Source organism: Tachypleus tridentatus, chromosome 11 (genome assembly GCF_004210375.1).
Source record: "Tachypleus tridentatus isolate NWPU-2018 chromosome 11, ASM421037v1, whole genome shotgun sequence".
Taxonomy (NCBI): Eukaryota; Metazoa; Arthropoda; class Merostomata; order Xiphosura; family Limulidae; genus Tachypleus; species Tachypleus tridentatus.
The window spans coordinates 96,687,008-96,704,799 of record NC_134835.1 but is presented as its reverse complement, the minus strand read 5'-3'; the positions used below and the strand labels follow the sequence as shown (position 1 = coordinate 96,704,799).

The 17,792-nt window shown below is 32.0% G+C and overlaps 1 protein-coding gene across 14 annotated transcripts in view; it reads right to left on the bottom strand.

Annotated features, from left to right (window-relative positions):
- Positions 1 to 715: 715 nt before the first annotated feature.
- Positions 716 to 17,792, bottom strand: part of LOC143232852 (uncharacterized) — a 124,357-nt gene continuing 107,280 nt past the window's right edge. For 10 of the 14 annotated variants that reach the window (XM_076468803.1, XM_076468806.1, XM_076468813.1 and 7 more), the window contains one exon: positions 716 to 3,177. In XM_076468803.1, coding sequence (XP_076324918.1) covers positions 2,473 to 3,177 — 705 coding nt within the window. In that variant the 3' untranslated portion in view covers positions 716 to 2,472. Of the gene's footprint in view, positions 3,178 to 6,468; positions 6,606 to 7,539; positions 7,621 to 10,278; positions 10,426 to 17,792 lie in introns of those variants that run through there. The other 4 variants (XM_076468815.1, XM_076468808.1, XM_076468809.1 and 1 more) reach the window with 3 other exon arrangements.

The following is a 17,792-nucleotide window of genomic DNA, read 5'->3' as shown; positions in this document are numbered from 1 at the left end:
CACAATGATCGAATCCCGAACTTTGGCGTCGTAAGCTCTCAAGCCTCCTCTGGTCCATGAAAGGGCCTAGTTGGCCACCTACATTATTCATTTTATTACTTAAGAAGTCATAGTTTGTAATCTACATTCTCCTTTAACATATTTTTATACTATCTCATAAAATATTCAAAAGGAAAGAAAGATAGAAAAAATTCATAAACTATAACGCATTTGCTAATTTGACACTAAAAAAACACTGATATTACTAGTAGCAACACTTTGCCCTTTGGTGTTAAATTCACGATCGTTATCTTTCAACAAAATGATTAAATGGCACGCTATAGTATGTTTGCTTGTTGTGACTTATTCTGCGTGAGATATTCTACAGAAAATAATTAACAAACAAGCTTGTTTTAGCTGCTTTATGTTACTAACATCACTTAATTCACGAAATATTACCTTCAGCAAGTTAATTTTCTTTATGTTTCATACTCAAACTCTGCTCAAACTACTTCAAACTGTACTAATATCTAACATCACATTAGTTTACGATTAATAATAGCTCTGGAACCTGAATATATTAACAAAAAATATTTTGCAATAACACTAACACCAGCACTATCATGAAAATACCAAGAAGTTTTATGTGAAAAACCTCTGGACTTTTTTGCATGCACATTAAAGACAACATTAAAATGAAGAGTGTGTTACAAATTAATTTTAAAATTCAGTATTGTTTGGAAAATAAATCAATTCTTTAATAATCCAAGTAGATCAGTCGTTCCACCAGAGATCTAAAGTAACAATTCATCGAGGAAAATGTCATTAAGCACAGAAAATATATTAACAACGAAATATCATTATTCAGAGCTCACATTCCAACTACCTTTCATGTTATTAAACATTTTGTGTAAATTTTTAATTATACAATAAGAGCTCTTAACAATATAAAAACACTATATTTATTTACAAACTAATTTATTTTCAATTTTTTTTGTGAATGATTACTAATTAAACACTTTGTTTACTGTAACAGCAACAGTTAACATATCTAAACAAACTTCCACGAAGTTTAGGACACATCAATGCTAAAAATTTGTTCATTGCCGATGTGTTAATCTTACTTCTTATGAATATCATAATCCTATCATTTGTTCCTTTAATAAATATTAAATAATTCCTGAAACCCAAGTTTTCGTTTGCAATTTTATCGTCCATTCTTTTTTACATTCAAAATCGACAGAAAATAAAAAAATAACTAGCTGGATAATTTCACTGGACATAGTTTTTTAATAATATGAGTTCAATATGTTAGTTGGATGTATTTCAAGTAGTTAGAAATTATATTAGATTAAAGAAATGTGAACTATAAATTCAGGTTACAATTACTGATCTAATGACAATTAAATGACAAATTTCCAAGTTAACAAAATTCCACAAGAAGTTTACTATATGTTAAACAAACTGCCAGTAGGTTTTGCTCAGTTAAAATAAAATATTATTTCAGTCACAATAAATACATAACAAAACTCTTGTTTGACATCCAAAAACCAAACTACACGTTACGAAATTATGAAAGTGATCATTATTATCAAATAACAAGATATTTTTTCATTCTATTTTCCAGTTCCAGTACCTTTTAGCTCAGTTGACAATTGACATATGGGTCTCATTAGAAATTAACCGAGTTGTGAATTTAAAACGCTAGTTTACTTAGCCTAAGTATATCACGATTTTATATTTTCTTATACAACTATTTAAACTAACTTGAAAAAAAAACAAAATATGTGTTACTGAAAAAGACATTTCTCATAAAATAGCTCAGAATAAAGCCATTTAGCAACAAAATATTACTTTTTCTTCCAAATGCCTATTTTTATAAACACACAGACATATATGCATATATATTAGTAATATTACTAAATAAAATAATTTATATACTTCTTAAATATATTTTTGATGTTTTAACATTATCACGATTATTAACTACTGCTTTCACTATATTATAAAAGTTCGAAGTTTTTAAACTTAATTTTTCTGATAAGGAATATGAATGCCGACATAATGAGACATTTTTTATCGTTGAACATAATGATATGTAAAGTCTAACAGCCAGAACATATCTAAAGTTTCGTAATGAATCTTCTTTTACCATAGATTTTGATTTACTTCTAGATCTTTCTTATTTAAAGTTCTTTACTGTATCGAAAACATTTTCGTATATTTTATTTCAACACTTTATCACTTTTAATACTAGCTTTTGAAATTGTATTATCATTGGTTTTCTCTATTTCGTTATGCTTCTCCATGAGCGCATGCAAATGTTAAATTAAAAAAATATATATATAATAAACACCTTATAAGAAACTATCAAATAACAAACTAACTATGAGCATGACATAGAATTCGATTTTATGATTTATTTATGCATTTTCTAAAAGATTTTAACTCTTTATGCTTGAAATTCTATTTCATACGCTATAACTATTTCAACTAAAGAACATTGTGATTGCAAGAGTGAACATCAACGTTAAAGCCAGTGACGCTTACTCCTTCCAATTTCCCCTGATGGTTGCTCATTTCTTTAAGGATTAGGACGCTTTCAGAAAGTATATTTGCCGGATCGTCGTCATCGTTATTGTTGTTGCTATCTAGGTGGATTGGTAAGAGCTTGTAAGGTTTGTTTTCTCCTCGCATTTCGCAAACAACATTTGTGAGCGCCATTATATAGTTTTTGGCTAACGTCAACGTTTCTATCTTGGACAATTTCTTTTCCATCGTAACATGTGGAATTACTTCTCGGAGGGCTTGAAAGGCATCGTTTAAGCTGTGCATGCGCATGCGCTCTCTTTCGTTACTTTCCAGTCGACGAAGATTTCGTTCCCTTGCATTTAATGTTGATCTTCGTCTATGCCCGTTCGTTGTTGGTCTTCTCTGTTGTTTGGGTTTGGTCGGCATGGTGATATCATCGTTCACAGAGCTCGAATCAGTAGATTCGCTGTTGGGCGATGCATCTTCTACTGAACCAGAAGGGCGCTTGTTGGTGCTGCGTGACTTTTTGTTTTCCCGAAGCTGACGCAAAGAAGTATAGTTACCGATGTCAGTAGTTTCGTTAGCCCATAAACACCTTTCTTGTGAAAGCGAACTGATATCGTCTTTCCTTGATGACATTTCTTTATGTTGTGACTTCACCATGCCCTGCAACAAAATCAGCTCTTAGAATCGTGTTGTAATTGCAATATGCAATTCTAAGAAGAACAACTTAATCATACTATGTGCTTCGTATAAAGAATATTATTTAACTGTGATTCTAGTTAAAAGATATCTGAGAAGAAAGATGTAAAATCCAAACAAAATAGGTTTCCAGAAGGAAGAATGGATGAGTGAATTTTATGTGGTAGACCAGAAGCTTTTTTTCTGGCTAAGAAAAAATAATACGTAAAGAGAGCATTTTAAGTTGGAGCTCAGAGAAAGCGTAATACCAGAAAAAGTTTAACGATACGTTTTTATAACAACACAAATAAATCTGATATTCTAACTGCCGTAAGCTCACTCATTCATTTGTATATGAAGGTTTCACAATAATAAAGACGAGATTAAACCATTAACAAAACGTACAGGATATTAAAATATTCTCTTAACTTAATTAATAATGTTTTTAGAATATTTTTTTTCTGTTTGGAATAACTAATGTGATAAGTAAAATACTTATAATGCAGTCTCAGTTGAGCAAAAATAATATTTATATTAAGTGGAACAACAAAAAGTCGTAATACTGGCCAAGTGTTTTTAAATAAGTTTAATAATAATCTCATAAATTGTTTCTTCAGGCCCGGCATGGCCAGGTGGATTAAGGCGTTCGACTTGTAATCCAAGGTTCGTGGGTTCGAATCCCCGTCACACCAAACATACTCGCCCTTACAGCCGTGGGGGCGTTATAATGTGACGGTCAATCCCACTATTCGTTGGTAAAACGAGTAGCCCAAGAGTTGGCGGTGGGTGGTGATGACTAGCTGCCTTCCCTCTAGTCTTACACTGCGAAATTAGAAATGACTAGTCCTGGGAACGCGTAAAAAAACCTGATATGTGTAAAGCAGTAGGAAGTGAAGGTTCGGAGAAATTGAATTTTCAGTTTATTTAGATAAACATACGTATATAAACATATTTGTGTATAAATCTTCTTTAATTATTGTGAAATTATGAGAAGTACATTACAACTAGCTTGTCAAAACTTTAGTTTAAATTCTATGACATCTAATAAGTAAAATAAAAATACGTTTTATAAATTAAATTCTGAAAGAATAAGAGTGCGAGTGTTTTTATATATTTATGATATCAATTTTGGATTTCATAACATTCTTACAAAGGCTACATTTAAACATCCTGAAAAGTATTTAAATGAGAATATTTTAATTCCCAGCTTGACAACTTAAAACATATATAATTATATATATATATATTAAATGAAGAAACAACTTATGACGTTATTTTAAAACTTTACAACTTCTTTTAGTTACATAAACCTATTAATAAAATATAAAAATACCATATCTAAACTTAAACTTTGATGGCCGTAGTTCATTTTGTCTTAATTCGACACTTAAAATAATTTGTGGATAGGAGCCACAATTTCCTATGCATTTATTTCACATTTTATTCTCAAGATTGTATTGTTAACTATTCAACTAATGGTAAATAACAAATATTGTATTTCTAAAAAAAATGCTTTACCATCAATAAAAGTTCTGCTATAGGTAATTATATATCATTCATACGCTTGGACGAAAATAACCTACTACAGTTCGCGAAAAAAGTATAAAGCCACGTTGTAAATCGCTATAATATTTACCAATTAGATGTTAAGAAATTAAGAAAATTAGCCAATAAAAATTCGACACTTATTTTTCTATGACTGTCGTTTTTGTCGCCAAAACAAATTTCCTACCTTCTATATAATTCATAAGGGTGGCCTCATGCAAAGAATAAGTGAAAAAAGTATAAAGTCAATTCAAGTATGGCGCTGTATGCTTATGTTTGATCTGATTTCCCTCATTAAATATGCTTATATGCTTTATTTATTGCTTATCCTATCTTAATTTATGCTGTACTTTGCTTTTTAGGGAGGTCTAGCCATGCCTAGAGGTAAAAAACTGAGGGAAGATAAGAAAGGTCAAATAAAAGCACTTAAAAGCACAGGAATGAGTAATAGAAAGTTTGCTGACCAATTAAATCGATCTCCTGGTGTTATTAATGTGTTTTTGAGTGATATGAAATCATATGAGACGAAGAAAAGATCTGGAAGGCCATCAAAGGCCACCAGAAGAACAAAGGGACGCATCATCAAAGAATCATCCTCAGGGATATATACGACCAGGCAGCTCAAAGACAACGTAAATGTTGATGTTTCGGTTAGAAGAGTCCAGCAAATTCTTCAGAATGATCCAGAATTAAACTACATCAAACGAGACAGTACTCCGCCCTTCTTCAAAAGTCACATGTTGAAGCTGTTAGAATATGTGACCAAGAACGTCGGTTTGGGAGACAAATGAAAATCAGTTATATTTTAAGATGAGAAAAAATGGAACCTAGATGAGCCGGATGGCTTGCAAAAGTATTGATATCGAAAAGGTGCGGCAAGGCAGCGCTATACAAAAAGCCTTTTCGGTGGAAAATCCGTTATGATATGGGGTGCATTCTCATACGGTGGAAAGAGCAAGTTGGTGTTTCTGGAGGGGAACCAAAATTCCGAGGACTACATTTATACGTTATTCGAATATCTGTTACTATTTGCTCATCTGCATTATTGGACTTGGTTTATATTTAAGCAAGACAATGCATCTATACATTCTTCCACGGCAACTCACGGCTGGTTTCAAGAATGGAATGTTGACGTTATGGACTGGCCTGCCAATTGGTAGTAATAAACGCTTATTTTTCATTACATTTTAAAGCCAAGTACGTAATATATATATATTTTACAGAAAATTAAAAATTTTGACAAAGTTAAGTAAACAGAATCAAAAGGAAGAAAGGACTGCGTTAAAAACAGCAAATCCAAGTCTCTGACTAATTATGTAAGTTTGTTATAACTTTAATAAACAACCCGAAATAAAAATAATTTAAGAAAACGCTGCACTAATAGAAAATATTACAGGGCACAAGCTATAATATGAGATTATAAAGTCACCGTAGGTTTTGGAGGTGACTGTGAAGTAGGACCCAGACTATGGTGAAAATACAACGTTTATCAGTCTTAACCTCCAATTCACTAGGCTCACATAAGAAATAGATACAATTAGACAAGAAATTAGGAGACAAGATGTGGGTGCTCAAACCCACAACGTCCCACATCTATATCACCCTTTAGTGCCTGCAGACAGTTGTGGGAAGGTGACTGCTCTCCAAAGTAAAGAAGAAAAATTAATTGAAATAAAATAAGAACAAGAAAATAAGGTACTACGATTTGGGGGTAAGTAAATTGAAACTTACCTCTTGAACTTAGCAATCCAGCCCCCAGTGTAGTAGAAAGGTACTAACTGATAGCACAGTAAACAAATTACACCAGTATAAAACCGAAACAAAAATAAAAACCGCTGCATCAATTGAAAGGAGCCCCGGAGTACAGGCTATAATGTGGGATATAAAATGTACCGTAAGTTTGGAGGTGAAACATATATATCTATATGTGTTAAAATATCATAAGAATGTTTACTAATTACTATTTATTCACTACTTAAATCTTTCACTGACACTATAACGTTAAATAACAATCCAACTATTTGTAGTAAATTTATGCATTAGGCCTAATACACAAACTTAACGTAGCCGAAACACTACTTGGTAAATTTTATTTTACTTTTGACTATAATTCAGTGTTACAAAACTTCTAAATAGGACTGCATAGGACTAAATAGGACTATATCACCGAAATTATAATAAAAGCAAACCAACATGAATTTTGAGCATTTAACATAAACACCATAGTTGGCATAGTCAGGTAGTAGTTTTGTTGCCAAGCGACGTGGTATATTTTTTATTATTACCTAAACAAAAAAATGAATGCGCAAGCTTTCTCGACAGAGTGATAAAGGGTTTGTGTGTGTTTTTTTTAATCAAGCACAAACCTACACAATGGGCTATTTGTGCTTTGCCCACCAAGGGTATCAAAACCCAGTTTCTTGCAGTGTGAGTCCACAAACATAGCGCTGTGCCACTGGGGCGCGTGATAAACGGAATAAGCCTTTTATAGTTAGTGATGAAAGCCAAAGTTGAAAGTGAATCAGAATATCATTTCCAGTTCAGCTTGTAAAATAAATAACTTAAATGGCAGATTTAACAGGTAATATACGCTGCTGGGCAAAATCGTAAGGCCAATGAACATAAAGAAAAAATATGCATTTTGCGTTGCTCGACTCAACCACTTATGTGAGTAGAGCTTCAAAAGATAAAAATAAGAAAAGGGAAAATAAAAATAAAAAACTTTTTTTAGCATTTTCTAAAAAAAATGTGAACACAATGAAATTAGCCTAAATACTAGCTGGTCAAAAGTTTAAGATCATACCTAAAAGAAGTCCTAAACAGGGTAGAAAATGCCCAACAAGAGGTCTCAGTAGTAAGTTGCATGGCCGTCATTGCGAATAACTTCAAACAATATTAAAGAGATAAACAAAATAAACTTAAATTAAACAATTTTATTTTAATAGCTATTATGATTATGGTTAAGCTCTAAGTTTTCTTGTAGGGTCTATAATACATACAAAGTATAAGTTATAGAAAGAGTTGTAAACTATGTATTGAATGATTTATATAAGTTGTAAAGCTACCATGATGTATCGTAGTCAATGACGTCTATATAAAGATGCCTTGTTGGATGCCTTTTATTGTATACAATGTTGAAAATATATCAAATAATGATATTCAGAATCTTTAAATATCAATTTTACTCAATTTTATTATTCAGAAGTCTTTACTATAACACAAATATGTTTGAACTGGCTCGACATGGCTCGGTGATTATTGCACTCGGATCGTAATCTGAGGGTCATAGGTTCAAACCCCCATCACACCAAATATGCTCGTCCTTTCAGCCGTGGGGTGTTATAATGTGATGGTCAATCTCACTATTTGTTGGTAAAGGAATAATAGCTCAAGAGTTGGCAGTGAATGGTGGTGACTAGCTGCCTTCCCTCTAGTCTTACACTGCTAAATTAGGGACGGCTAATGCAGATAACCCTCGTGTAGCTTTGCGCGAAATTCAAAATAAATGAAACCAAAGTGTATGAATGAAAAAACCTCAGTTAAGTATAGTACCATCCTATGTTAGTTTATATACACTGAAGCAATATACACTTCCTAGTTTTGAAATAAAGCGTACTGTTTTGATAATTCGAGAAAAATGACAACGAGAGAAAGAGGGAACGAAATGCATGGTTATATAGGTACTGACCATTCAGTTGTCTTTCTTCCAAAATAGATACATTTTTTCAATGGAATGACATCATTTTGTCGACCTTTCCATGCAGACAAACTCAGCTGATACTTAGTGCTTGTGTGTGACAGAAATTTGTTTATAGACACCTTTCCAATCGGGATGTAATCTGAAACTTTGTATAAAATCGCTCTTTAGCACCGAGACACATTTTCCTTATTGCTTTATTCAAGTACATTGGTACATCCCTGCGATCAAATATCTGAATAATATTTTTCTTAATGATTTGCTTTCTGATATATTCTTGTACAAAAGTTTTTTGCCCCTGTAGACCTTCTCACATCAGTATGACAATCATTCTACCGACAACTGTACAATTTCAGTTTTGTTGTACAAAAACAGAATCATCGACTTCTTTTATTATGGATAGATTTATTATGCAGGTGATACTTTTCCACTGTGCTAAAAAAAAAAAGAACGATCTTTGATTACATATAGTTATCTACCCAAAGTTTCTTTTTTTTATTTTTTACATCACTATTTAGTCATAGCCTTGCTACAGGAACAAGTAGGCAAAGAAAGCTATCTCATCTCTTAGTTCCCATATCTGAGAAACCACTATGGAGATTCAACTTCTTTACTGTTATATTTTGAGCAATATTATTCTGGTTACAAAAATTACATATAACCTTCTATCGTATATCATAAGGATCCTTAACTCTACATCTTTACACGTGATTCAGGTTGTTCGGCTTCTTTTTCTGTCTTGATTAAGGTACCTAGCACAGAAGATAAATTGTTTCTTGTTAATAACAAAGTTTTCCTTGTTAAGTTCTCTCCATGTTACGTTTTCGCTGCTTTCAAAGCTTTCACATATCAACCAAGTACAAAGAAAGCATTTTTTCATACGTTATTTTATCATAGGCAAAACGTACCTCCGTCAGACTTTTAGGAGAAGCTATGTGCTCGTGTATCCTCAACGAAACTGAAGACTGTGGTCATTATATCCTCGAAACCGGTAAATGCTTTGAAATGTAGTTTTTCAGCATTCTTTATGTTGAGCTCATCCATGCTAGTCATAATGTTTCTTTTAATTTTGTTTCCTATTAGGATCTATGCCTCAAGCATTTTTCAAGACACTCACTACACTGGCTTTTACAATTAATTATCACAAATAAAACAATCTTAGTGAAGTGTCATTTGTTCCTTAGAAAAATGTTTATGTATGTCATATCAAGGACAAAACCATCTGGCAAAGAACATTTCGGCTAGTGCATTGTAGATGGCATTTGACATATATTGCTCATGCATCTGTGGAGCACCCCGCTAGTACAGCGGTATGTCTCCGGATTTACAACGCTAAAATCAGGGGTTCGATTCCCCTCGGTGGGCTGAGCAGATAGCCCGATGTGGCTTTGCTATAAGAAAAAACACAGACGCAACTGTGGAAAAAGAAGGAAGTACTTAATTTAACTTACAAAACACTAAAGCTTAAGAAATCTACTTCATTTTACTTTTTTTTTTCTTCGATGAAGTTACACACTACACTCATTTCTGAAAGTGAGGTTCCATTTCTCTAGGAGAAGAAACAAATGAAACATGTGAGCAGCTGTAATAATGATATTGTATGTTGTACTATAAGGTGTTATTGTTGAGGAAAGAAGGTTACCTGGTACCAGGCTCAAGTTGGGACTTCTTCCCACTTGCACAATCTTTATGAAACAGTTCTTTATCATTCTAGAATATTATTTTCACATGTCTTTGAATATTACTTTCCTGAAGATTAATCGATATGAATATTTTCTCAACTAATGAGCAATGTCCACCATTATACCCGTTTATTTTATGTATAAAACATCTTGACTACTCACCGAAGCTTGAAAACAGTGTCTAAATGGGCCTTATTTTGTTGTAAACACTTGCAAGGAGTTCCGTTCTGTCATTTTTGTTAGTTTATTATATATTATGCTAATCCGTTTCTTTGCTAACAAGAATCGCTACGGTACTCATCAACATTTCTGAAACAGGTAAACATCATTTAGTAATTTATAGCAATTAACATCCATTCCATTGTTTGTTTTTTGTTAAGCATCAAAATACACAATGAGTTATCTGAGATGTGCCTATTGCGTGTATCAAAACACGATTTCTAACATTATAATCATCAGACTTATTGTTGAGCCACAGAGAGGAGCGGGATGGCAAAATGCATTCCGTAATACACTATATACTACCACTTGTTTTATATTATACGATAGATAATAAATCACATAAATTAACCAAATATAATTTTACTAACTGTAATCTTCTTATTTACTAACATTTTTAGATATAAAATATTCTAAACGTAAATTATAAAATAACAACCGATACTCTGAGTAACTGTGATCACGAATGCTGAATTTCTATAAAATCGCTATGTCTATTTCTCTACATTTCTGTTTCATAATGTTGTATATTTCCTCTATCTAGCTTTAACCTCAGCGGCAAATAGCTCGAGTAGGTTCTGCACAAGTTACGTAACTCTCTTAAACGTGCATCAAATTAAAAGACTCGTCATAACACTGCTTTACAAAAATGTCTGTTATCGATTCAATATTCTAAATTTTTTTAACTCTGTGAGGCTTTTGAATGCAAGTTAGCTCCATATTAGCAAGATATGGAGTAAATAAATGACATTTTAGATTGTCGATAATATTTTCTTTGAATATAGTCCTAAATGTTAAAATTGTTTCTGAAAACTAAGACTACTGAAAAATACAATGATGATTTTTATTGTTAAACACAAAACTACACAATGAGCCATCTGTTGTGCCCACCACGCGTGTTGAAACCTAGTTTTTTAGAATTATAAGCCTTCAGAGTCAGCAATAAGCCACTGGGGTTACACTGGGACACGTTAGATAAAATTCAAACAATTCCAGAAAAGACACAAAATTCTGACATATGGTTCTCCGTTAGAAGCTTTAACTTCTATGATATAATAAAAAACACATCTTTATAACACATTTCTTAAAATAAAAATCTCTAAGTGTGTATATCATTTGATATTTTGTATTGGCAAAGAGGATTTTCATCATAGCTAAATCACCTCGCTTAATTTGTCAAATTTTTAATGACAATTTCTTTTTAGTCGGTAGAGAAATGTGAGCTCAAAGTCTCATATAATAAAGTAATTATAATTTTCTTTTAAATGATATTACTTTTAATATAAAAACAAAATCAACTATTGATCTAGACAAAGTCATAAAATTATAGTGCTACATGTGGTACCTGAAGATTTGTGGATTAAACGCTGATAAAAATATCAAAGTTTAGTATATATGATAAGCTTTTTAAAATACAAATTCGTTCTTGTATATGTGTTTTCTTTGCTATGTCTGTTTTTAATTACATTTTAGTATCAGCTGCTGCCTCTAAATGTTGCACAACTATAAGATTATAGTTTTTTATTAAAAGTAAATTAATGTGAATATTTTCATTACATTTTAATGATATACGCAGTATGTCAGTTCGATAACGCATAACATTTCTTAAAGTATAGGGAAAAAACGATTTTTCAGAAAACTTGATATTAAAAAATATTTAAAAGTGAACAATAATACATCTTATAAAAATAAAAGGCTTGTTTCTTTATGTGTCGGCAAAATACTCTGTGATCTTTGAACCAGTCTCAACCAAACTTGGTAGGATAATACATTGGATCAAAAATCATGCCATAGGATGTTATCATCCGGTTCCACTCAGCATGAACCACGTCCACAGCAGAAATACTTTTGTTTATCTAATGAATTCACAGTCTTAGGCTAATTTTTATTTGAAAGATTTTTCAACTTTACTTCTTCTGGAATTTTTTAAGTTTTCTTGGGACATTGCATTTTCTTATTAAAAACATTCACATTTTTTTCCTTTAAAATGCGAACCAAAGCAAAAGGTCACATCTTTAAAGTAGCAAGGCTATATCAGAAAACCTCTTGCTTTTAACATGGTTAATCCTATGTTGAGTATTCAAGAATACAATCACCAAGATACCTCTTTATTTTGGCCCAGGAAGTAGTAAGAATATTTAATGTGATGTGTCAAGAAGCACTTAGAGTATCAACTGAGACTGTAGAGATGGATTAATAAAGTAATTTTTGTAATGTGGAATAAAGTTGCGATAAAACCAGTATGAAATAAGGAAGGTGTGAATAAATTAGATGTGAAATAAAGTAGTTGCAAAGGAAATTGCGTGTGAAATAAATTACACATATAAAAAATAAAATATTTGATTTATTGTATCAGTTCAAGCCCAACATTCAAGCCTTTTGCTCTTGACGTAAGACGGGTGTCTCAACTTATATGAAATATTTTCAAATTTTATTTCTTTTAAAACAAAGGATAAGGCTTAGAAATGAAAAACAAGTGCATAAAAATATAAATGAAACCGGTTATATTTAAAACCAATTCGGTTCTTCATGTACTCTTGTCACAATGATGGAGAGTACATTCAAAAGTTGCGTTTAAAAATTTTCTTTACAATGAGACTATTATTTTACCAATAACTAATTGTTATATTTTTTATACTCAATAACAGGACACATGACGTGAGTATAATTTTTTTTTCTGTAGAAATAAATAACTGAGACTACTATTTTCAGTTATAAATAGTGGAATACGATGGTACTGTTGAGTCATATGAACCAGTCTGTAAAGTTTGAAAGATGTCTATCACTGTTTAGGTCCGAAGTGCAGAAACTACTTATTTATATAATAGAATTTTATAAACAGAAGTACAAAAATTAACAACATTTTTTGGTAACCTGAAGATAAACCTAAGAAGATTGATATGTTGTTCTCTACTTTATTTTAATAAAAGTTTTAATACACGTATTAGCCGTATTGCTTTTCTCCTCAAACGTGCTCCTAAAATTATTTCATTGGTATATCGTATTTGACTAAGATGTGTGATAAAAAACAGCTACCTGTATGCATATATATTATAGAATAATGCCCACAGTAGGACAGTAATACGGCTACAGACTTAAAACTCTAGAAATCAGGCATCGATATCTGTGGTGGGCACAGTCTGTTGTGTAATATTGTGCTTAACTACAAACATGGAGCATTTCTAAATAAAATAATTTCTATTTTTGTATTCATGGTTCAACAATGGGTTTCATTCACGTATTTAGTTTTACAGTGTGTATGAATATCACTCTAGATGTTTAGTTCATGAGGTTTTACGTTTTAAGCGAGACACAGCAGTCATTGTAGGTGAGTGTTAGTGTTTTTGTCTAAAATAGTATATTCAACAATGAATTACACTGCACAACAAAGTTTTTGCTTCTTGAATACTGTTGGGTGTTTCTTATAGATTTTTGGCTCCTGATCACGAATATCACATCCACATTTGTCCATCACGTACCGTTTCATCGAAATCACCAGGACACTGCTACAATAGAAAAACGATATCAGGGCAACTGGAATTCGTCAATGCTTGCTTGGACACTGCAACGTGATGCACCGGACATTGAATACACACGAAAATCAGGAGCAAAACACTTTTAATTATATTGAACGTAATAGCGTATTAGAAACATAAACGCAATTAAATACGTTATTGCCGGTAAACAGTTAACTGTATATTTCTTACAGCTCCTACGTGATGAAGCAAAACCAAAACTATATTTGTGCATACCCACCAGCTACCTGTCACAATCAGCAAAAACTTTTCAAAAAAATTGTTGTGCAGTTTTATTGACACTATAATGAAACTATTGTGTGTTTTATAATAGATCACTGTAATATATACATTATTGACCTAAAGTTTAGTAATTCTAATCTCAAGTACATTTTTAAACATTCTGATTGTTGATTCTCTCAGAAATGTAAACTGCACTTATATTTTCAGCCAAATGTACGCATAAAAATGAAAAATAATAAAAATGCCACATATATTAATTTATTGTCCAACATACAATTTTATTAAAGCTAAATATCATATGTTACTGCAAAGGCTAAAATATTATAACTAGTGCAGAGGCAGATGTGTGTAACCATTTTTTAAATTAAAACATTTGGAGAAATATCTTTACATAATCTTTATTGGTACAGTCAACAGATTTCAAACAATAAACACGCCTCGAAACAACATAACAGTGAATTATAAAGTTTCATAAGTTTCATTATAATAAAAGCTGGATTTCCCACAGCTTATGGAATCAGGTTAGATTAGAGAAAATATTCCTTCCTTAATATTTAGTTTAAGAAACCAAAATTTACCAAAGTACGTTATGTATAGTAAAATACAAAAAAACAAATGATGAAACAAATTCTTACAGTACACAGTAAATATCTAAGCTCTCGAGCGTGCACCAGATTATATCTTCCGGTGTCAAAATGTCTTATAATTTTACAAATCAACTTCGATAATCTCTTTGAAAGTTGTCTACTCATATTTCTTTCAAACTGCAAAGTGAAATAAATTATGTCATATCTCCTGCTTACCTATATACTAACTGGAGAAAACATGTTTAGCTCAAACATTAACACCAACTTAGACTCGTAACCTATTGTTCATAGTAATTATTACTGATTCCTTATATGAATATTCTATACGTATGTCATGATGCAACTGGATCAAACATTTATTTGTTTGTTTTAGAGCAAAACTACACTAGGTTATCTGTTATTTCCACCGCGGGGAATCAATCCCCAGATTTAGTTTGTAAGTCCGTAAACTTTCCGCTGTTCCATCGGATAACTCAAGCATTAAAGAAACATATTAGTAATAAGTAGTTGTGTACATTTATTATCTGTTTATTAGCAACACTTCCCAAATGGAGGTCAGGGAAGCTTGTTGTCATTGATATGTTGTTTATTGTATGTCGCGTGAATGTATAGTTTACCAACAATGCAATAACCCACCCATAATAAGTAAATATAGAAAGTTTTACTATTTTCACACTAACTTCTATAACTTTGTATGAACTATTGACAACAATTTAAACATAATAGCATTCTATTGTACTTCAGCTATGACAAGGTAAAGACATAGTTAAAAAGAAATGCCAATCGCCTCCCTCAAATTTATTTTAATTTTATTACGAATTGGCATGTAATGATCTTCAAGGTAGTCCAACAAAAAATAGATGAAACTTTATCTTACTCAATTTCAGTCGTGTTTGGTATAAACGACACTTCATCTTTGTAGTATTTCACTTCCAAATGAATTATCATCGCTAAAATAGGACCCTATTTCCGACTCTTCAAATCAGAGTGCTCTTAAGAACCTGAGGAATTTTCAGCCACTCTTCATAAATGTTTTCAGACACATTTAATGTCTGAGGACACTTTAAAAAATGTAAGTTTACTTCAAGGACTAATTTCAACAGCATATAAGGACACCAATGGTCGTAAAATATGATAAATATGTTATGGGATTAATGATGCAATTCCTGTGAATGTAAATGTTTCAGGGTATAGCAGTTCTTATTTGTACACATTGTCTTATTTACCTTCTTCTAAGTAATTGTAGTGTTTTTTTTTCTAAATGGGCATAGCATTAAACCTAACCGTAATATGGAACTTGTAATTCATCTGTTACTCCCCAGTGGCACAGCGGTTTGTCTGTGGACTTACAACTCTAGAAACCAGGTTTCTATATCCATCGTGGGCAGAAAACAGATAGCTCATTATGTAGCTTCCTGCTTAACTACAAACAAACAAAATTATCTGAAAAACGTACCTTGCTCTATCTGTTGTTATTAGTACATTTGGCATGTTTTAGTACAATTATAAGCAAACAGCTTTAAAAGGAATATCCCTTAATGGGCATTAGGCTTTCAGAATGATCTTGTGAAGCTGCCCTGACATGGCCTAATGATTAAAGCGCTCGACTCTTAATAGGCGGATCACAGAGTCGAATCCCGTCGACGAAAATTGCTGATCTTTTAGCCTTGAGGATGTTATAAAGTAACAGTTAATCCCATTAATGGTTCATAAAGAATAGCCCAAAAGTTGGCAGTGAATTATGTTGACTAAATGCTTTCACACTAATCTGTTACTTTAAAACTAAGGATGGCTAGGTAGGTCACTTCGGTTGAATAATCAGTCATTTGCTATACATATTCTGTGGTATATCATTAAATCCCTAATAACCTGAAAACAATGATATTGTTGTATAACTGAACTTGACATACCTACAATTTAAAAAAACATTTTCTCCTTTACTGTGTTAGTTTCTTATTTGTGATGACGTAATAACACTCCATCACTTTTCCTAGAAAGCTAGTATGGTCGTGTTCTTAGTAATAGGTTTATAAGGCAACATTATATTAATACAGATGTGTTTCACTCAATTTACAAGTTGTGGAGATAAAGTAGCAGTGAATGTGAACCTTGTCTAGTTTCTTGACTCATTTGAAAAAATTCCAGAGGTTGTTATTATTTATCGTCTGTGGGTTTCATAGATGATATATTATAATGAAATAGTTTTCTATTATTTAATAAATATTTCTGAAATTTGTTATTTTTGTTGTTAACATGCCCCTCACGAATCAGTGGGAAACATTTTTGTTGAAAAAATACCCGATCCGGTTTTTCTTAATTTAAACTACATTTTTGAACATGTCTATTGGCTATAATGGATGCATTTCCTACAGTTATTTAGCGTCAAGTCTGCTAAAGATGATTTGAACTGGTAAGGCGGCTGAAATCTGTCAGCGAATCATGAACTTAACTGTCAAACACAAGAAACATGTAGGTCTCCATATGTCACATAGATATATTCATGAACCCTTTAGAACTAGCTTAGTAGATGTTGTGCAACAAGACGAGTACAGTACTATGCCTATAGCTGCTTTCAAAGTGTTCCTTCTTTCTTATCCTACTGCTGAGTGATGCTTCGACCTTCCATACCGAATCAGAGAAGAAATTACTTATATTACAGTTGAAAGTTAAACATAAAGAGGTGATAGCAGAAGCATGAAAGTTTGGCAGTTGCTTAATTAATGATGCTGATATTGTGACTTTATTGATATATACTGAATTTACTTCCAGTGGATAGACCTAACTACTGGCTAATATTGTGACTTGAGGATGCTGTATTTCACTTTAGAATTTATTAATTAAGAAACGAAAACTTGTCTCGAAAAGATACGTCTAGACTCTAGAACGACCATATTTAGGAGTTTTCGATTGAACTTTTAATATTCCACAAATTGTATTGTAAAGACATCCCTTGATCCTAAGGGGCGAGTATGAAAAAAAAGACATACTCTGCAACGGTGTAGAATGATTCGAAACATAATTTGCTTTGTTGCTTTTTGTTTTATTTTTTAATTGTAGCACATTTCAATAGTTTTTGTTTGTTTCTCAAACTAGTCTTGTGAAGTTTCTTTGA